This window comes from Camelus ferus, chromosome 9 (genome assembly GCF_009834535.1).
Source record: "Camelus ferus isolate YT-003-E chromosome 9, BCGSAC_Cfer_1.0, whole genome shotgun sequence".
In the NCBI taxonomy this organism is placed as follows: domain Eukaryota; kingdom Metazoa; phylum Chordata; class Mammalia; order Artiodactyla; family Camelidae; genus Camelus; species Camelus ferus.
The window spans coordinates 10382412-10403142 of NC_045704.1; the positions used below are offsets into that span (position 1 = coordinate 10382412).

General features: G+C 46.2%; 1 protein-coding gene across 1 annotated transcript; it reads left to right on the top strand.

Moving 5' to 3' along the window:
* The first annotated feature begins 1499 nt into the window (after positions 1-1499).
* Positions 1500-20417, top strand: NLRP12 (NLR family pyrin domain containing 12). Its single transcript, XM_014554582.2, has 10 exons — positions 1500-2098; positions 2824-2904; positions 6793-8485; positions 9483-9653; positions 10644-10814; positions 11917-12087; positions 13113-13283; positions 15977-16147; positions 18190-18360; positions 19146-20417. Exons 1-10 carry the CDS (start codon positions 1705-1707, stop codon positions 19231-19233), a joined length of 3282 nt encoding a protein of 1093 aa, XP_014410068.2. The 5' UTR covers positions 1500-1704; the 3' UTR covers positions 19234-20417.
* Positions 20418-20731: the final 314 nt, after the last annotated feature.

A 20731-nucleotide genomic window follows, 5' to 3' on the forward strand; every position in this document is an offset into this window, starting at 1 on the left:
CCCTGGAAAGACAGCAGAACCTCAGTCATCTCCCAAAACACTTTCTTCACATTGTTTCTGTGCTCAGAAATATCCACGGGCTCCCTGCTGCCTATAGGAGCCACCACTTATATGAATTCTGGTGAAATAACATGTTCATGCTTTGCTCTGTCTCCTGCTTCTGCCAACCGTTTTATACCCCTAATCAAACAAGGCCAATAATAACAATTTAAAAATCCTTCACAACTTTCCATAAGACATCCTCCTACATCAATCATTTCATGATTTTCATATGAAAGTCAGAGATCGGATCAAGGGAAAGTATTCTCATCTCACAGAATCCTTTGACCCCCTTCCCCTCCCCACTCTCTTCTCTCTCCTCTTCCCAATTTCTCTCTGTATTTCCTTTCTCATGCATAATGATCCAGTCAGCACCACTCATAGATGAGACATGCCTTTAAAGCCTAATTTCTGGGGGGAGAGTATAGCTCAGCATGCATGAAGTCCTGGGTCCAATCCCCAGAACCTCCATCTAAACAAATAAATAATATACCTAATTACTACCCCCTCAAAAAGCACCCCTGCAAAAAACAACCCATAAACAAAATAAGTAAATAAAATGTTTAAGTCTAATTTTTTCATTTCAAGTAGTTTAACAACAAAAAAAAAGTTTCCCCAAAGAGATACTGGGCACTCCTTTTGATAATTTCTGGTATAAATAAAAAAAAAAAATTCCTCTTGGGTCACATAAATATTACATGTAAATGTGATTCATTCATTAAATATCTCATCTAATATAATTGAGCACTTACTGTATTCCAGACACTGCTTTAGCTGCTGGGAAGCAAATGATGGCCACAGCTCTTACAGGTTAAATGTGTCTCCCTGTTCTTAATTCACATGTTGAAATCCTAACCCCACAACATCAGAATGCAACTGCATTTGGTGATAGGGCCTTAAAGAGATAATTAAGGTTAAGTGATGTCATTAGAGTGGGCTCTAATCTAAAATATAAATATGAGTGTATTCATGTATGATTTTGTAGACTTTACTTATAGAAGTGTTTCATACTTATTTTAAGAAATTTAAACACTACACAGTTATAAAATCCTTCCTTTCTCCCTACCCCACCTAAATCTCGCCCCAGCAGGAACAACTGATAACCATTTGGGGAGCATCCTTCTCCAGATTGTCCTTTTAATTCACCAGAGGGCAGCCTGGTGGGCTGAAGGAGATCCAATGTCTAGCTCTGTTCTTGTTTAACTGTGTGATGTTGGAGAATCCATGTGCCTCTCTGGGCGTCTATCTCCTCATCTATAAGAGAAAATATCTGCAAGAGAAATCTGCTCATTTTGGCCCACATTTCACAATACCGTTGGCTCCCATTCGATTGGCTAATGGCAGTAACTCATGCCAGCCTGATACCCAAGGAAAGGAGGTCTAATTCTCCCACGGGGGGGGGTAGTAACTATTCTGGCAGTTATCTACCGCAGACACGGGGAGGCCAGGAAAACAGCAGGGAGGACAAAGGAAAGAGAGTGAGTGAGTGGTCAAGGGAGCGGGTCCGAGGGAACAGAAAGGAAAGTCTGACCAGTCGCTTGCCCCCTGCGATTTCCCAATCACTCCCAACTTCCTCTTCTTCAAAGTGGTTGGTGAGCGGGGCAGGGCAGGCGGGAACTGAAAGGGGAGGAAGCACTATTTCAACAGAAGCCTTTCCTCTCTTTCATGCCTCTGCCTGCGATGGTCCGTGGTGAGCATGTGGCATCGCTCGTCCCGGGGAGAGAAACATCCCAGCTTCCAGCCTCTCTCCTCCGCGTCCACGGCGCCCTCATGCCCGCAACGTCGCTCAGGAACGGCCTCTGTCGCCTCTGCGCCTACTTGGAGGAACTGGAGGCTGCGGAGCTGAAGAAGTTCAAGTTATACCTGGGGACTGCGGCAGAGATCGGGGAGGGCAGGATCCCCTGGGGGCGGATGGAGCCCGCGGGTCCCCTGGAGATGGCCCAGCTGCTTGCTGCACATTGTGGGGTCCGGCAGGCCTGGCTGCTGACTCTGAGCATCTTTGAGCGGATCAACCGGAAGGACCTGTGGGAGAGAGGACAGAGAGAGGACCTGGTGAGGGGTAAGGAGGTGATGGGGCTGCCAAGGCGGCAGCCCCCCAGGTCCCTTCTGCTTCCTGATGATCGCTGAGCTCGCAAGACCTGCCTCGAACTCACCCCCACCCCCACCCCCTCTCACCCCGGCCTTTGTTCATGCTGTTCTATCTGGGGTGCCCTCCCTCTGTTTTCTCTGCCAGGAAAATTCTTATTCGCCTATCAGAAACTTGAAGGCACTACCTTCTCCGGTTTTTTTTTTTCCCAACTATTTTATTTTTATTATCTTTTTTGTTGTTTTATTTTGGGGGGTGGGTAATTAGGTTATGTATGTATGTATGTATGTATGTATGTATGTATGTATGTATGTATTTAATGGAGGTACTTGGAATTGAACCCAGGACCTCGTGTATGCTAAGCACACGCTCTACCGCTGAGCTGTACCCTCCCCCCACCGTGAATTCTTTCCTCATTTTCTCCCTCCTCCTCCTGCCCTTCACCCTCAACTACCCTGGCTGGCTTGGAAACCCCACTTTTCATACTTAAGTACTTAATTAAGATTTTGGGGGGGGGAATTCATGAAAGAATAGAAGATGTTCAATAAATAGGTATTGAATTTAAAAATGTGCCAGATACACAGGTATAAAAGATGTTTCAAAGAATGCAAGTTCGTGGTGTCAGTTCTCCTAGCATGGCTGATTTTAAGTTACCACTGTGATGTCAGCTGGCTTGTAATTTGTAATTTCCCTTCCAGACCCTCCATCTGGTGGCCTGTCCTCACTGGGGAGCCAGTCAGCATGCTTTCTGGAAGTCTTCCCTGAAACACCAAGAAAAGGTGAGCCAGAAGCCATGCATCCATGGCAATGCTTCAGGTTACAAGTATCAGACTGAAAGGAAAGCAAGTGGAAAGGGCATTTATTTAATGTTTGCCTATAACAAGAAGTCTTGGGGTGAGTGGTTGCAGAATTCATGTGGCGGATTAATGACATCATTAAAGCCCCAACTTCCGATGTTTCAGTTTTCCTAAGACTTGTCACCTCATGGTTGCAAAATGTCAACCAAACTATCTCATACAAAAGTGAATTCCAAGCAGGGAAAAAAAAAGGGAGAGGGCAGACAAAGGGCTTTCTTCCTCAAGACATTGTCATTGTATCCAGGAATAAAACCCTCGCAGTGAATGTCCGTAACTGTAACTCATTGGTCAGGACTGGGGCACATGTCCGTGACTGGTGGTCCAAGATCACAGTTCATCCCCTGGGGCTTCTGAAGGGACAGCTTCACTGCACTCAAGGGATGAACACCCACCACTTGAACAGAATCAGGATTGTTGGCGAGGAAGAAACGGGTGTGAGCCGTTGGGTGCAGAGTCACCCTGTCAACAATAAAACACCAATGATTCTCAACTCACACTCTTTCAAGGGCATCTTCAGTGCATTGGATCTAGAATCCAACCTCAGGGATCCTAATCTGCTCCCTTGCGTAGATTCATCATGTGGTTTTTGATGAGTCATTGACTCTGGACCTGGGTCTCAGTTTCCCCATTTGTAAAATGTACCGTGTCTGCCTTCCTCCGTTTCTGGAAACATCAAATGAAATAATGATTTGGGAAGCTCTAAATCAGCACAGTAGAAATAGGATGTGAGCCACATTTTTCATTTGTAATCTTCTAGTAAAAAAAAGTAAAAACAATCAAGTGAAATTAATTTTAATAAAATATTTCATTTAACCCAATTTATCCAAAATATTAGCCTTTTACCATGTGGTCAATATGGAACATTATTAATTAGATATTTTACATTTTTTTAATTTTATTTTGCTTTGGTTTTGAAGTATAGTTGATTTATAACGTTATGTTAGTTTCTGGTGTACAGCATAGTAATTCAGTTATACATATATATCCTTTTTCATATTTCTTATTATAGGTTATTACAAGATATTGAATATAGTTCCCTGTGCTGTACTTACTTTATATTTCATTCTTTTTTTTTTTTTTTTTGGTACTAAGTCTTCAAAGTCCAGTGTCTCTTACACTTACAACACATCTTATTTCAAATTCTAAATTTTCACTGAAAGTACCTGATCCCTATTTAGAGTTCACAAAAATGAGAGTTGAAAAAGTAGATTCACATCCTCAAGTTGTTTCCCAACTGCTTGCAAGGTTTTCAATCACAGAAGCAAGTGCTAGGTTTTCAATTTACATATGCATTAAATAAAGTTAATAAAAATGAACATTGAAAATCCAGTCCCTAAATCGCCCGAGGCACGTGCCAAGTGCTCAGCAGCCTGTGGGGCAGTGGCTGCTGCACCGGGCAGCTCAAGGCTAAAGCGACCAGCAGGCGGGAGGGATTAACAGCCTGGAGTCGGAGGACCAAGTTTGCGTTTTCGTTTCTACCACCTACCAGCCAGGCAGTCTTGGACAAGTTATTCCCGCCTTTGGAGCCTCAATTTTCTCACTTATATGGAAGCAGAGCATCCGTACCCCCCCCCCCCCACTTCTCAGGTGTCCTTTTTCTAACGTGTTTTAGAGCAGTGGTCGTCAGTTAGGGGAATGGTTTTCACCACAGGAGACTTGTGGAGCAAGGGACTGAGAGGAATGCAGATTGGGTGGGACTGTCGTGACAGTGCACTGGGAGAGTGGCCGCGGAGGAGGCGAGGAAGGTAGGCAACAGCTGTGAATGCTCTGAAGAGCTTAGATTTTTGTCAGGAGGACAATGGGAGCATGAAAGGGCTTTGCCCAGGAGAGGAACAGGGTCAAAGGTGGGTCTGAAACGTTCCCCTTTGGGGTTGGTGTAGGGGTTAGATTCAGGGGAATGAACTGGAGATGGGAGTCTACAGGAGGTGAGAAGAGGGCGAGAGATCAGCTAGGACACGGGGTCTTGTAGATGGAGGAGAGGGGAGGGGACAGAAAGACTCAAAGGAGACAAAGGCAGGGCTTGTAGACTGATGCTGGAGCGGAAGGAGTGCAGGTGATCGCCCGGGATTCCCTGTGATGCTGCCAGGGTGTGCGGCAGGAAGGCTGTGTGTGTGGGCGGAGGAGGATGGCCAGTGGTGAGTGAGGCACTTCTCTGGGTGCTCTGTTGACACTTTGAGCTGGATCATTCTTTGTGGTGGGGGACTGTCGTGTGCACTGGAAGACGTTGAACAACATCCTTGACCTCTATCCACTAGATGGCAGTAGCCCCCCCCCCCGCAAGTTGTGACAACAAGGACTATCTCCAGACCTCGCAAAGGGCAAGGCTGGGTGGGACTCAAGACTGTTTTAGATTATTCAAGACATTATACCAAGTGGACTTTCCCAAAGAGACTTTAAGTAAAGGATTTGTAGAACGGACACGTTCTCCAGTGCCGATGTACATCTACCTTTTTTCCAAGGGGGCAGAGAAAACTTGGGAGCAACATGTATGCAAATCACGCAGCTGATCTCCTTAGAAATGCAGTTTCTGATTTAGGAGGTGGGGAGTAGGGCTCAAGATTTCGCATTTCCAACCAGCTCCGAGGTGGGCTCAGGATGGCATTTAAGCATTCCTTAGCGATAGCTGAAGCTGGCGGTTCCTCTAGGCCAGCACTGCGTCTTCCATCAGCCCGAATGGTGAGGCCAGCACTGCTGGTCCGTGCACCGCTGTTTGAGCAGCAAGGAGAGTACTGTGCATTACAGCTGTTCCCACGCTAATGCCTCTGCTTCCCATCAGAAGGGAAGACTGTTGCCAAAAGATCGGCCCCCATCCCTGACGAGCCAAATAACCCAGAGACAAGGTCTTGGAGCTTAGAAAAAAAACGAGGCAGCTTTATTGCTTTGCCGGGCAAAGGGGACTCACAGCAGGCTGGTGCCTTCAAAACTGTGAACCCACTTTGGGGGTGGGGTGGGGTGGGTAGACAGCCAGAGCTCAAACAATAAAGCAGAACAATCAGCAGAATCATTTTCTCATCAGAAGACTCAGAATGGCGTCATGATGCCTCCAGGCGACCAATTCTATGGAGGCCAGAGGTTAGATCTCACGGTGTGGTCTTCTTGGTAATTCAGGCTATTTTGTAAGGTTACAGTCCTGTGACCTTCTCCCTGGGTATTGACTCAGAGACCAAGCACGATTATAGCTTTTGATGACTGGACTAAAGTAGAAACAGTAAGGTGAGTAGCTTTAGTTTAACAGTGGGCCTGGAGCTGTGAGTAGCAGCCGGTCAGTCAGGTCAGCTGACTGTTTTAAGGGTGAGCATACGGACAAGTGATCTGTTAGCCTAAGTGCGGCCGCTTTGTTGCCGAGTCCAAACTCGGTCTGCTCGCCACAGGACAGGCCAATAAATCGGGAGACGAGGTGTTGTGGCAAGGAATAGAGACTTTATTCGGAAAGGGGATGGCAGACTCATGTCTTGGAGAACCATTCTGCTCTAGTCAGAATACAGGCTCCTTTTATACAAAAAACAAGGGAGGGGTTGTGGTTGGTTGTTTGCAAACTTCTTGCCGCAGGCATTCTTTATTCTTACAACCGTCAGTGTGGGTCAGGCCGTGGTGTCCCTGTAAACCTCCAACAGAACAAAGGTTATTCTCTATTGCAATTTTATTAATCCTCCTTCAAGACCTTTATAGGGAAGCCCCAAGGTTCTCAGGCTCCATCTAGAAAACTCTCCCAAGGCTATTGCAGGACGCTAGGCCACAGTTTGCTGTAACTCGTGAATTCATTGAAGGTTGCTGATGAGTCTTCCACGGTCCTCCATTCCTGTCCGTCAGATCCCCGGGAAACCTACAGGGACTACGTCCGCAGGAAATTCCGGCTGATGGAAGACCGCAACGCGCGCCTCGGCGAGTGCGTCAACCTCAGCCACCGGTACACGCGGCTCCTCCTGGTGAAGGAACACGCAAATCCCATGTGGGCCCAGCAGAAGCTTCTGGACACAGGCCGGGGACATGCGAGAACTGCAGGCCACCAGGCCAGCCTCATCCAGATGGAGGCCCTCTTTGAACCAGACGAGGAGCGCCCGGAGCCGCCGTGCACCGTGGTCCTGCAGGGCGCGGCCGGGATGGGCAAATCCATGCTGGCCCACAAGGTGATGCTGGACTGGGCGGATGGGAAACTCTTCCAAGACAGGTTTGATTATCTCTTCTACATCAACTGCAGGGAGATGAACCAAGGTACCACAGAGAGGAGCGCGCAAGACCTCATCGCCAGTTGCTGGCCTGAGCCCAGTGTGCCCCTCCGGGACCTTGTCCGGGCTCCTGAGCGCCTCCTCTTCATTATCGACGGCTTTGACAAGCTCAAGCCATCTTTCCACGACCCGCAGGGCCCCTGGTGCCTCTGCTGGGAGAAGAAACGGCCCACGGAGGTTCTCCTTAGCAGCCTGATTCGGAAGAAGCTGTTGCCCAAGCTGTCTCTGCTCATCACCACGCGGCCCACGGCTCTGGAGAAACTCCACGGCTTGCTCGAGCACCCCAGGCACGTGGAGATCCTGGGCTTCTCCGAGGCAGAAAGGAGGGAGTACTTCTACAAGTACTTCCACAGCGAGGAGCAGGCCGGCCAAGCCTTCAGTTTCGTGAGGGACAACGAGCCCCTCTTCACCCTGTGCTTCGTCCCCATGGTGTGCTGGGTGGTTTGCACCTGCCTCAAGCAGCAGCTGGAGGGTGGGGGGCTGTTAAGCCAGACGTCCAGGACCACGACTGCCGTGTACATGCTCTACCTTCTGAGTTTGATGCAACCCAAGCCGGGGACCCCAACCCTGAAGTCCCCGCCCAACCACAGAGGGCTGTGCTCCCTGGCGGCGGACGGGCTCTGGAATCAGAAGATCCTGTTTGAGGAGCAGGACCTCCGGAAGCACGGCCTAGATGCGGCGGATGTCTCCTCCTTCCTCAACATGAACATCTTCCAGAAGGACATCAACTGTGAGAAGTTCTACGGCTTCATCCACCTGAGTTTCCAGGAATTCTTCGCCGCCATGTACTACGTCCTGGATGATGGGGAGGGGGGGCCCGGCCCAGAGCGCAGCGTCAGGCGGCTGCTGGCTGAATACGGGTTTTCGGAACGGAGTTTCCTGGCCCTCACCGTGCGCTTCCTGTTCGGACTCCTGAATGAGGAGACGAGGAGCTACCTGGAGAAGACTCTTTGCTGGAAGGTCTCGCCTCACATCAAGGTGGAACTGTTGGAGTGGATCCAAAGCAAAGCTCGGAGCGAGGGTCCTACCCTGAAGCAGGGCTCCCTGGAGTTCTTCAGCTGTCTGTACGAGCTCCAGGAGGAGGAATTTATCCAACAAGCCCTGAGCCACTTCCAAGTGGTCGTGGTCAGCAATGTCTCCACCAAGATGGAACACATGGTTTCCTCGTTCTGTGCGCAGAGCTGCAGGAGCGCCCAGGTGCTTCAGCTGTACGGGGCTGCCTACAACGCGGATGGGGAAGACGGGCTGAGATGGCCCCAGGCGCCTCCCGCGCAGCTGTGAGTACTTGCTGGGGCTCTCGGTCCAAGCTCATGCTCCTGTTCTCGCCTAGGGGGACTTTGCCCCCACCGCAGGAGATATTGGGCAATATCTGGAGAAATATTTGGTGGTCACAGTTAGGCGAGATCGGAGGGATGCTCGCAGAGACGCTGTAAAAACATCCTAAGATGCACAGGACAGCCTCCACCATAAAGAATGCTCTGGGCCCCAATGTCAGAGGTGTCCAAGTGTTTTTCTTGCTCTTAAACCACACTCATCAGGACTAAATTGGGGCCCGTGTCAAGGAGAATGTGTTCAATCAACAAATATTATCAAGGGCCTTATATCTGTGGATCAGGCACTTTTTTTTTCTTCTTTTTTTTAATCTTTGTGGGGCGGTTGAGTTTCTCCAAAGCTATGGGCCGGGTGATGATGAGCAAATTGAAAAAAAATTTTTTTAATTAAAAAATTTTTAATTTTAATTAATTTTTTAAAGTTAACATTAGGTTTATTTCCTTATTTATTTTTTATTTTTTATGGAGGTACTAGGGATGGAATCCAGGACCTCGGTCATGCTAAGCATGCACTCTACCACTGAGCTACACCCTCCCCACATTTACCCTGTGCACTTTTTTATAGACTGAAGACTGTGTGAACAAGCCAGCCGTTGCCCCTGCCAGAGCAAACATCGGGATGAGAGGGAAGATAGATAAAGAATAGTAAATAAATGGGCAAGCGGGGTGGGGGCATAGCTCAGTGGAAGAGGGTCCTGGATTCAGTCCCCAGTACCTCCATTAAATAAATAAATAAACAAACAAACCTAATTACCCCTCCGTCAAATAAACAAACTAAAGAAAAAAAGTTTGAGGACCACTAGTATAAGTATTAAAATAAATATCTTTCATTTATTACAAAAAAAGAACAAAGATGGCAAAATGCTTCATAAATTGTGATGTGACATACAAGGGCCAGACACCATCTTGGTAAAGCGACCAGTCCTATCTTCCCTTCATGCAGACCCGAGAGAAACGTCTTACCAGATGCTTACAGCGAACAGCTTGCTTCTGCCCTGAGCACCAATCCCAACCTAGTGGAGCTGGTTTTGTACAGCAATGCCCTAGGGGGCCAGGGGGTGAAGCTGCTCTGTCAAGGACTCAGACACCCCAACTGCAAACTTCAGAATCTGAGGTGAGTCTGGGCTGCTCTGTGCACGTCTGGTGGCCCTGCTGCTGCATCCCACGGGGCTCAGCCAGAAAGAACGTAGGGTGGTGTGCTGGTTTACTCAGGGTCCCACAACGCAGTTCCACAGAGTGGGTGACTGCAACAACAGACTGTGATTTTCTCACAGTTCTAGAGGCCAGAAGGCTGAGATCAAGGCCTGGGCAGGCCTGGTTTCTTCTGAGATCTCTCTCCTTAAGAAGCAATGGCCACCTTCTCCCTGTGTCCTCACATGTCCTCTGTGTGCGTGTGTGTCCAAATTTCCTCTCTTCATAAGGACACCCGTCACACTGCACTAGGGTCCACCCTAATGACTTCATTTTTTAACTTAATTCTCTTCTTGTAGTGATGGAGAAAAGAAATGGAGAAGAGTGAATGAGAGAGGTCTTGAGTTCCTCTCATAATGCAGCCTCTTTGAAAGCATTTCCTTGACTGCCAAGCACCAAAACATTTACATTACTCTTGTTTCTTTTATTTTTAAAAATGAGATGTGATTCATACACCAGAAAACTGAGTGCTGTTCTGTTTTGTTTTAGTATATTCACAAGATTGTGCAGGGGGTGGGGCAGCCCTGTGGTAGAGCGCATGCTTAGCATGAACAAGGTCCTGGGTTCCATTCCCAGTACCTCCCTTAAAATAAAAACAAATAAAATTAACCTAATTATCTCCACCACCAAACAAAACAAAACAAAAAGCAAACAAGATTGTGCAAACATCACCACGATCTAATTCCAGATCATTTTCATCACACACCAAAAAGGAGCAGCATGCCTATTCACAGTCACTCCTCCGATCTGCCTCGCCTCAGCCCCCGGAGACCCCTGATCTCCTTTCTTTTCCTTTAGAAAAAGGGGGAAATAGGTACAGGCCAAAAAAAGGAGAGAGAGAAGGGACAAGGGGCAGATTGAACAGACTGACCACAGAGGAGACCCCGTGGCTTTTCTCTCCTTTCCATCCCAGGTTGAAGCGGTGCCGAGTTTCCAGCTCTGCCTGCCAGGACCTCACCGCCGCGCTGACAGCCAACAAACACTTAGTAAGGATGGACCTGAGCGGCAACGATCTTGGGCGGCCGGGCATGAAGCTGCTTTGCGAGGGGCTCCGGCATCCCAAGTGCAGGCTACAGATGTTGCAGTGAGTCTCCAGCCCCCCGGAACAGGTCTTCCGGGGCCACCTTGTTCTCCCCCGGGGCTTGAAGTATCTCCCCAAATGCTGATCCCCAAACTTCTGCCTCGAATTAGGGCTGCCCTTAGACCCAAGACCCTAGACCCCTGCCCTGGACACTCTGCCCTTTGGAGAGCCTCTTTTTCACCTCTTCTGACTCTGAGTATTTCCCTGCCTACCCAGAAGCCACACCCTGCTTATTGCACCGTGCAAACCACGTTTCTTTTTTTTTTCCCTTACATTTGTATTTATTTATTTATTTAAAATTTTAAATATTTTAGGGGGGGCAGCAATTAAGTTTATTTATTGTTTTTTTGGGGGGGGTGGGAAGTACTGGGGATTGAACCCAGGACCTCCTGCATGCTAAGCATGTGCTCTACCACTGAGCTATACCCTCCCCCCTCAAACCACATTTCTGAACATCACTTTTTTTCTTCTGTTTTCAGTGGAGGTACTGGGGTTGAACCCGGGACCTTGTGCATGCCGAGCATGCACTCCGCCACTGAGCTGTTACCCTCCCGCCTCACCACGGTAGTTTTAACAACCAGTAGCTCCCACTGACGGAGCGCTAACCACGTGTGGGGCTGGTTCCACAGCCGCTCCCTTTAGTAAGTTATGTAATCCGCACAGCAACCCTAGGAGGTAGGCACTATTACTGCCTTAGTTTGACAGTCAGTGACCCTGAGACATGGCCACGTGGTGCACATAACATGAAACTGAGACCAGATGAAAATTCACTTGCGGTCCCGGGCTTGGCGGTGTGGTGGGGTGGAGGTGTGGGTGGGGTGGGTATGGATGTGAACGCAGGTTGCTGAGATCTAGAGACCCCATGAGAACCATGGTGCTGTCTTGCCTCAGGGGCACCCCCTACATTGGGTCATCATGGCTCACCCGTTTGTCTTATTAGACAAGATTCTCCTTGCTGGAAATGACAAAGTCCTGTTCATCTCTGTAGCTTTAGTGATACGTGTGGGTTCATGTTGGGTGATTAAGCGGGCCAGGGCGGCGCCATCAGGACACAGAGTAGCCAGACGACGCCCTCTTCCCTCTTCTACGCCTCTTTCCTCCCAAGATTGAGGAAGTGTCAGCTGGACGCAGGGGCTTGCCAGGAGATGGCCTCCGTGCTCAGCACCAGTCGACACCTGGCGGAGCTGGATCTCACAGGAAATGCACTGGAGGATTCAGGTCTGAGGCTCTTGGGTCAAGGCTTGAGGCACCCAGACTGCAGGCTGCGAATCTTGTGGTGAGTTCTACCCTGCCTTTGTGAGTTTGACTACTCTGATACCTCACGGAAGTGGAATCGTCAAGTCAGTGTCTTTTTGTGACTGGTTTATTTCACGTAGCATGATGTTTTCAAGGTTCATCCGTGTTATAGCATGCGTTAGAAGTTCCTTCTTAAGACTGAATAATATTCCATTATATATGTTTATACATTCATAAATCAAATGTATATAATACATTTTGTTCACCCATTCATTCATCCATTAATGGACACTTGGGTTGCTTCCACCTTTTGGCTCTTTTGAATACTGCTGTGAACGTTAGCATACAAATATTTCTTTAAGCCCCTGCTTTCAGTTCTTTTGGATATATAACCAGAAGTGGAGTTGATGGATCATATTGTTTTGTTCTGTTTTTTTTAGTAAAGATAGATTTATTCAGAGAGATACATTGAAAGGTAAGAGAAAGGCCATGAGGTGTGGGGGTTGGGTGCTCAGATTAAAAGTAGGTACACACTCTATAGACAGAGTGTGGGCCATCTCCAAAGAGGGAGAGAGGGGTGGCCGATCATATGGTTATTTTTAGCTTTTTTGAGGAACCACCATATTGTTTTCCAGGGTGGTCGAACTATTTCACATTTCCAAAATTCTACATTTTATATTTACATATTGTTTCCCTTGGTGGCCGAACCATTTTACGTTTACAGTTACATCCCCATTAGTGCACAAAGTTTCCAGCTTCTCCACATCTTCCCCAGCACTTGTTATTTTCTGGGTTTTGGGTAGTCACCATCCCAGTGGGGATGAGGTGAGATGTCACTGTGCTTTTGATTTGCCTTTTCCTGGTGACTGGTGATGCTGCGCACCTTTTTCTGTGATTTGTGGCCATGTGTATGTCTTTGGAGAAATGTCTATTCAAGCCTTTGGCCATTTTTAAAACAAGTTGTTTGTTTGAAAACCAATTACTTTTAAATTGGGGGCAGGGAGGATAAAATTAGCGTTGTGCAGGAAGCACTCCGTAACGTATGTTGAACTGGATTTCCTGCAGGTTGAAGATTTGCCACCTCACTGTGGCTGCTTGTGAAGACCTGGCTTCCACCCTCAGTGTGAACCAGAGCCTAATGGAGCTGGACCTAAGCCTGAATGACCTGGGGGACCCCGGGGTGCTGCTGCTGTGTGAAGGTCTCAGGCATCCCCAGTGCAAACTCCAGACTCTCCGGTGAGTCCTGCTTTGCTCCCCATCCTAGGGTCCAAATTCACAATCCCTGCCCTCCTGTCTGGGCTCAGTGGGACCATCTCGCTCCCCTCTTAAGCTCTAGCTATGTTAGCCTCCTTTCAAAGGTTTTCCTGCCACAGGACCTTTACACAAGCAGTTCTTTCTTCCTGGAATGCACTTCTCCTCTGATTTCAACTTTTTTTCCTTTACCCTGATAACACCTGTTTCATCTCTTAGAACTGAAAACAAATGTCTTATTCCTCAGGGACACCTCCCCTAACCTCTAGATGAGGTCTGGGTTCCTAGTTTTAGGATACTATTTGACCTTGTACTTCTCAGCATCACTTATCAAAATTTGTAATTTGTGTATCTGTGTGTGTGTGTGTGTGTGTGTGTGTGTGTGTGTGTGTGTGTGTGTGCGTGTGCAGTATTTCAAAATTGCAGGAGCTGTTGCAACTCTGTATTCCAATGACTGGTATAAGAAAGACCTGGCTCAGAAGTGCTTAGAAATACATTTTTTTTTTTCTTTTTCTTTTTAAAAAATTTTAATTTTAAAAAACTTTTTTTTTTGTTATTTTTCTATACATATATTTTAAAATGAGGGAACAGAGGACTAAACAAATGCACAGATGAAAAAAACAAATGAACAAAAAGAAAATGCAGCCAGGCTGTCAATGGTCAATTTTCAGAAAATTCTTTTTCTTTGTAGTCCCAAAGGAGAGTCAGAAAGTCTTTTTTTTTTTTTTTTTTTTTTGGTCCTACGGTAGCATCATCAATTACCTGATGTCATTTGCTCTGAAAGATTTTTTTTTCCTTTTGAGACATTGAGCCATAGTGTGGCTTCTATTGTGTTTCTTGTGTTTAGAGCATTAGGATAAATCTATGTCCCATTTCTTCAGACCTTCCTCTCTGTTGCACCTTTAAACATTTCCTTTTTGCACTGCGGTACATGTAATTAGAATGCTCAGAATTCTCAGCTGGTGCCACAGTATCGCTATGGACCCACACACGCCTTTGTTTTATTTTTGTCTGCTTCCTTGCCCTCGCCTGATCTCAGCTGTAGGCACTCATGTCTTTATTTTACATAAATGTTGCATCTCATCAACGTCTCTTTTTGTTCCCAACATATCTTTATTATTCGAAGATCTGTTCAGGTTGGTATAAGCGTGTCTAATTTATTCCTTCAGACCAGTCTGTGTTCCATCCTTTGCATGTATCAAATGTTGTCGATCCACCCAAACCCCACCCCTAGAACCGTGTACAATGTTGTGATGTACCTTCTTGTACATGTGTCTTTTTGAACCCTCGTACCGATTCCACCCGGGGTTACATGCTGGATCACACTGAATTTGCATACTTGATATCTCAAAATAATTCCACATTGTCCTCTAGAAAGAAGCAGCAGTTTAAGAAAGCGCCTATTTCCCCATATTTTTATGATGATTCAGCTTCCCATTTTTAGCACTCGATGGGTGTAGGATGTTTTTAAATGGTATTTTTCTTCTCATAATGAGTGACGTGGGGCATCAGTTCACATGCTTCTCAGGTTTTGTAGTTTCCCCATCCTGTGGACTGCCTGGTCATGTAGTTTATCTATTTCTTTAGTATGTGTTCTATGTCTTGTTGATTTGCAGATGTTCCCTGAAGTATTTTAGGTATTAATCCTTTGTCGACTGCATACTTTGGAAATGCCTTCTCAGAAGGTCATCAATCTGTCAACTTGTCCATAGATTCTTTCAACAAATAGAAATCCCTATGTTTTGAGGTCAACTCCAGACATATTTCTATGATATACTTATTTATTTATAATTGAAATGTGCTTGATTTACAACGTTGTGTTATTTTCTGGTGTACAGCAAAGTGATTCAGTTGTATATATGTATATTCTTTTTACATTCAGTTATATATATATCCTTTTTCAGATTCTTTTCCATTATAGTTTATTATAAGATATTGACTATAGTTCCCTGTGCTATACAGTAGGACGTGGTTGTTTATCTATTTTATACATAGTGTGTATCTATGGTATGTATTTTTGTGACGTTTCTAAGAAATCCTCTCCCAATGCAAAGATATGCTCAATTTCTTTTTATGTTTATATGGGTAGTTAAGTGGAATCCAACTTACTTTTCTTCAATTTTTGCAACACCATTTAATAAAGTATCTTTTCCTTGCTCGCTTGTAATGCTGACTCTATTGTAAACCATTCTCCCATGTGGTGTTTGACTTTCTCCTTTCCACTGGTCTCTGTTCCTATTCCAGTTGTAATCGTTACAATTTGTAATATGCCCTACTGTTAGGAAACTCCTTTTGCTTTTTTTTTTTTGCAAATTTTCGTAGTTATTCATAGACATTTAGCCTTCCAGGCAAATATGAGAAAGCACTGGTCCAGCTACCCCAACGTGGCTCGCGTCGGCTGAGCCTGTGTCCTTTCCCCTGGGTCAGCAGAATCAGGTCAGCCACGTGTAAATAATCATATTTACACAGATCCTGCATGTCACCCGAGGAAACTAACACACACGGAGAAAGGGGGAGTTTGGGTTTTCATGGCACAGGTAGCTGTCTCAGGACACGCAGGAATCACTGGAAACTAGGCGGGCAATGCTACACAATACAGTTGCACTTTTGACTCCCGAAGCTGCAGATGTGTGCAAAAGGGATGGGTCAGCTCTGATCGCTGCTTGGTATCTTTCCAGGCTGGGCATTTGCCGGCTCAGCTCCGCAGCCTGCGAGGGTCTCTCTGCTGTGCTCCAGGTCAACCAGCATCTCCGGGAGCTGGACCTGAGTTTTAATGACCTGGGAGACCTCGGCATGTGGTTGCTGTGTGAGGGGCTACGACACCCGACCTGCAGGCTCCAGAAACTGTGGTGAGTGGCCGGGAGTCAGGACCTCTGGTCTTGGTGGCCCCTGGGGTGGGAGCGTTTTTCTGTCTTTGTGCTTTTTCCATTGAATGGTTACCCCCTCCATCACTTTGGAAGATACAATATGCCCAGAAGTAGAAAGAAAAACCATTGCCAACAAGTGGTGGACAAATTCGTCCTCTGTGGGAATACAAACGTAAAATGCCAAAATTTCCCTTCCAGTCGTTGCCTTTAAACACCTTCTGTAGAACTCCCCTTTCCTTTGACATTTACTTGGGCAGATTTGTAGCCTTTCCATAACCTTTATAAAATAAAAAATTCAGTCTGGCCCAGTGTAAATTCCAGGCAAATAATGAACACTCCTCTGTTCTTCCAAAACCAGCCTGGCCCCCAGCTGACAAGACTTAGAATGAGATGAAGCTTATCTATTTTTTAAAAATTTTTTATTGAATGTAGTTGATTTACAGTGTTAGTTTCAAGTGTACAGCAAAGTAATTCAGTTATATGTATACATACATATACATACATATTTTTTTCTTTTCAGATTCTTTTTTATTATATGTTATTACAAGAAATTAAATATAGCTCCCTGTGCAGTCTTTGTTGTTGATCTATTTTATGTATATAGAAATGTGTGTCTGTTAATCCCCAACCCCTAATTTATCCCTCCTGATAGTAACCAGTGGTTTGTTTTCTACGTCCGTGAGTCTGTTTTTGGAGGCATACTTGTTTTTATTTTAATTGTCTTCCATTTGTGAGCCTCTTGCTTATCTGGGGCATTGGGTAACTGGGGACTTAGGTGGGGGCTTAGGGACAGCATCTCCCCCTTAACTGGTGTGGCTAGAGTCCCTCTGGGATATTAGTACCATCCCCCCAGTCTGGCAGACATCCGAATGCTACCTCTCTTGGGGGTGGGGAGTTGCATGTGAGTTCTGATGGGGACCCCGTGGGGGGTGCCTTCACTGCCCAGTCTTCCAATGTGGAATAATTTGGGTCAACCTCCTTGCACAACCCCCTCCCCAGCTCTCACCATATGTCCTACTCCTGACCCTTCTGTACCTGTGATGTGAGTGATTATAGGTCACCAAACTGGTTTTTTCTCTTCCTTTGCAAGTCCTGAACTATTGTCTTGTAACTCGTTTTGGAAGCTCAAATCTATGGCCTCACAGCCTCAGCCAAACTAAGATGAAAATATTTCCATTTAACATCCCAGCCATGACAGGACTTATTTCAAAAGGTTGCTGAGGGGCATAAATGATAAATCAGACGTAAAGCTGTTAATAAGACTCTCACTATACAGTAGGTCTTCAATAAATGCTACCTATTTTTATTTTTAGTGTAACAGCAGAGAAAACAGGAAGGAAACACAAAAGACAGAATAGGAATCGAAGGGAACCAGATGGCGTAGTGTTCAGGCAGGTGGCAGCCCAAGTCATACTGATGTCTGGAAAAAGGGGAAAAAAAAAAAAAAAAAAAGCATTGATTGACTTATGTAACTGAAAGGGTTAGGTTTCAGGTATGGCTTGATCAAGGCATATAGATACTTGATCTCCATTATCTTCTATACTTATTGCTGTATTGGCTCCATTATCAGTTAAGGTTAGCTCCAGGAAAAGTATGGTTCTGATTCACTGGTTTTGGGTGGCTGGGCAGTATGGAAACTAACCACATTAGGCCTGGAGCCTATATCCACTGATAGAGGACAGTGTTAACCCAGGTAGACTGAGACTGGGGTTTCAATGAGACATTGGGATAGAATTGCAGAAGGCAAAATGGGGACTTGGCTGCAGAATTAAGAGATGTCCATTATAGATGGACTATTAATTGAGGAGCATCCTTAAAATGCCTTTGTTAAATGCTCCCCATCACTACATCGCCCTTAACCTGGACTGGTTCAGTTCTACTCCACTGTTTCTGAAATTGATCCTTAAAAATAATAATAGTAATAATAAATGCATCCTTACAAAACACCATCCTGTTCCCTGTGAAAACGACACTTTCCAACAGTGGTTCCTGACGTTGCTCCAACCGCTTCTTATCGTCCACAGGCTGGACAGCTGCGGCCTCACAGCCAAAGCATGTGAGGAGATCTCTTCCACCCTAGGGGTCAACCAGACCCTCACGGAGCTTTATCTGACCAACAACGCCCTGGGCAACACAGGTGTCAGGCTGCTCTGCGAGAGGCTGAGTCATCCTGGCTGCAAGCTCCGAGTCCTCTGGTGAGAGATGGGCCCTGCTTCTGGAGGAGGCCAGACACTGGGCTTGGAGTAGGGAATAAAGGTCAATAATTGAGACCCAGCTTGGAGAAACAAATAATCTAGAAAGCTTGAGTATTTATTTCCTAATCTGTCAAATGAGGCCCTTGTAGTTTAGTGAGAATCTCTAATTACTCTGCTTGGTCTCAAATTCTAATTCCATCACTTACCAATTTTGTGATATATTTTTGTAAATTATTCAACCTTTTTGCACCTCAGTACCCCTGTCTGTAAAATGAGGAAAATATAGTAGCATCTTTGTAAAATGATTACTGCAGGGGGGCAGGTGTAGCTTGGGGGTGGAGTGCGTGGTGGGCAAGCACGAGGCCCTGGGTTCAATCCCCAGCACCTCCATTAAAAAATGATAATAAATAAACCTAATTGTCTCCGCTCCCAAACCCAAGAAAGGGAAAAAGGTTACAAATTAAATGAGTTAAACACAGGTTAGGGACTTAAAATGGTGTGTAGCTTAGCGTAAGCCTATTTCCCAATATGACTCGGTGTCAAATGAAATCCTAGTTCATGGAGTTACATATTTAAAAATTTTCTTGGAGGGGGCAGGTAATTTGGTTTATTTATTTAATGAAGGTACTGGGGATTGAACCCAGGACCTCGTGCATGCTAGGCACTGAGCTACACCCTCCCTTGAGAATTACATATTTTAATGGGCAGGCAGAATGCATGGTAGACTTGATAGGTGGGTTGAATGCCACAACAGAGGCCTGAAGCATTTCCCTCTGTGTCCTCAGGTTATTTGGAATAGACCTGAATAAAGTGACCCACAGAAGTCTGGCAGCACTTCGAGTAACGAAACCTTACTTGGACATTGGCTGCTGAATGGTTCCATCAGCTGCTTCTCTTGCAGTCAGGATGGAGGAGGATCATCCCGGGACCCGTTAATCAACAATCCAGCTCTTCAAGAGAAAATCCGCTGCAGGATAATCCTTGCTGCTTGAGGGTCTACGGAGCTTGGAGGTTTAGGTCTGGGAATGTTGGTGCCCTGGAGAGAATTCAGGGCAGGGCCAGATTCTAGAGCAGCTCACAACTGAGGGCGATTTTTGTGTCCCCACTGGGGAACAACACGGCAGTGTCAGAGGATGTTGGTGTGGGGGGAAGCTACTGGTGTCTAGTTGGACGAGGATAAATATCTTAAAATGCGTAAGACAGCCCCCAACGACAAAGCGTTTAGCTTAAATGCCAGCTGTGCAGGAGCTGAATAACCTTATTCTCAATTACTGGGACAGTTTGGAAGGCTGGTGCAACTTTGAACGATCGCCACACCAACACCCCTTGCAACCTTGTTTTTGCACCTTAACTCTGGCCGCCCTGGCCGGAGCCAGGACTGTGGCTGAAACCTGCAGGCTGACCCACACCATTTCCACCGAGAACGTGAACCAGGAAACTTCAGACCATGTCAATGACTGGTGGGAAACTTCAGGACAGCATGAGCCTACTGGGCTGAAGATATCTGGAAAGGCCAGCATTATGAAGCAGTATTTTAAGATTTTGCGATATTGTAAACTAAAAGTGTTGGTTAAGCCCTGTCCCTGAAGACCTCATTCCCAGTGGCCATCAATATTCTGGCTATGCACACAAGTAGTATGAACTCAATATTAGGTACTGAACCCTTGGCTTCCCAAGCCTCAGAGCCCAAGCCCACCCCACCTTGAACAGCTTCTGCAACACCTTTCCACAAACCCCTAATTATGGGCTAGGCCCTTTAAGGCCGGCTCCCACTTCAACCAACCCCTAGGCTGCGTCAGGGGTTAATGAAATCTGTGGGTATGAATGCAGAGCATGCCCCTTAAAAGGTAGATTTTCTGGTTTCACAGTATAATATGTAACTAGCAACATAGTTCCCAGGGCTTGAATTTGCTGGTCACTTAATGGCCCGGGAGCTGGAATAGCTTGGGGAGGGGCCACTGGGCAGTTTGTAAAGAGATGGGATACACCCACAAGTGATGTTCAAATTCCTCCATTATATACAAACAGCCAACTTCTATAAATGGAGTTTCTGTAAATGGAGTGTAGAAATTGTGAATCACTGTTTCAAGTCTATACCCACAATCTCCCTGCCATTCCCAAAGAACAGACATGGACCAGGAGTGACCGAACATTGTTTATTAAAAGGGGTCAATTGGGGCTGGAGGAAAAATGGCCAATACTGATGCAAGGCTGCAGCATCCCCCAAATCCAGTTGTACGCAAAGTCCACCTGGAACAGGAAACGACTTATGCCAAGAACCTGGAAAAAAACTGCAAATGCTGCAAGTTAGGCAATGGCCCCATAAAGATAGGCATCTCAGGGCCTTATTTTCCTAAACCCAAACCCATGC

Bases quoted from the DNA above. Each gene is read 5' to 3' on its own strand.
- NLRP12 (XM_014554582.2), top strand. From the start codon at position 1,705: ATGCCTCTGCCTGCGATGGTCCGTGGTGAGCATGTGGCATCGCTCGTC. The intron at 9,654-10,643 runs GTGAGTCTGGGC...TTTCCATCCCAG, and splicing joins TGCAAACTTCAGAATCTGAG to GTTGAAGCGGTGCCGAGTTT. The intron at 18,361-19,145 runs GTGAGAGATGGG...CTGTGTCCTCAG, and splicing joins TGCAAGCTCCGAGTCCTCTG to GTTATTTGGAATAGACCTGA.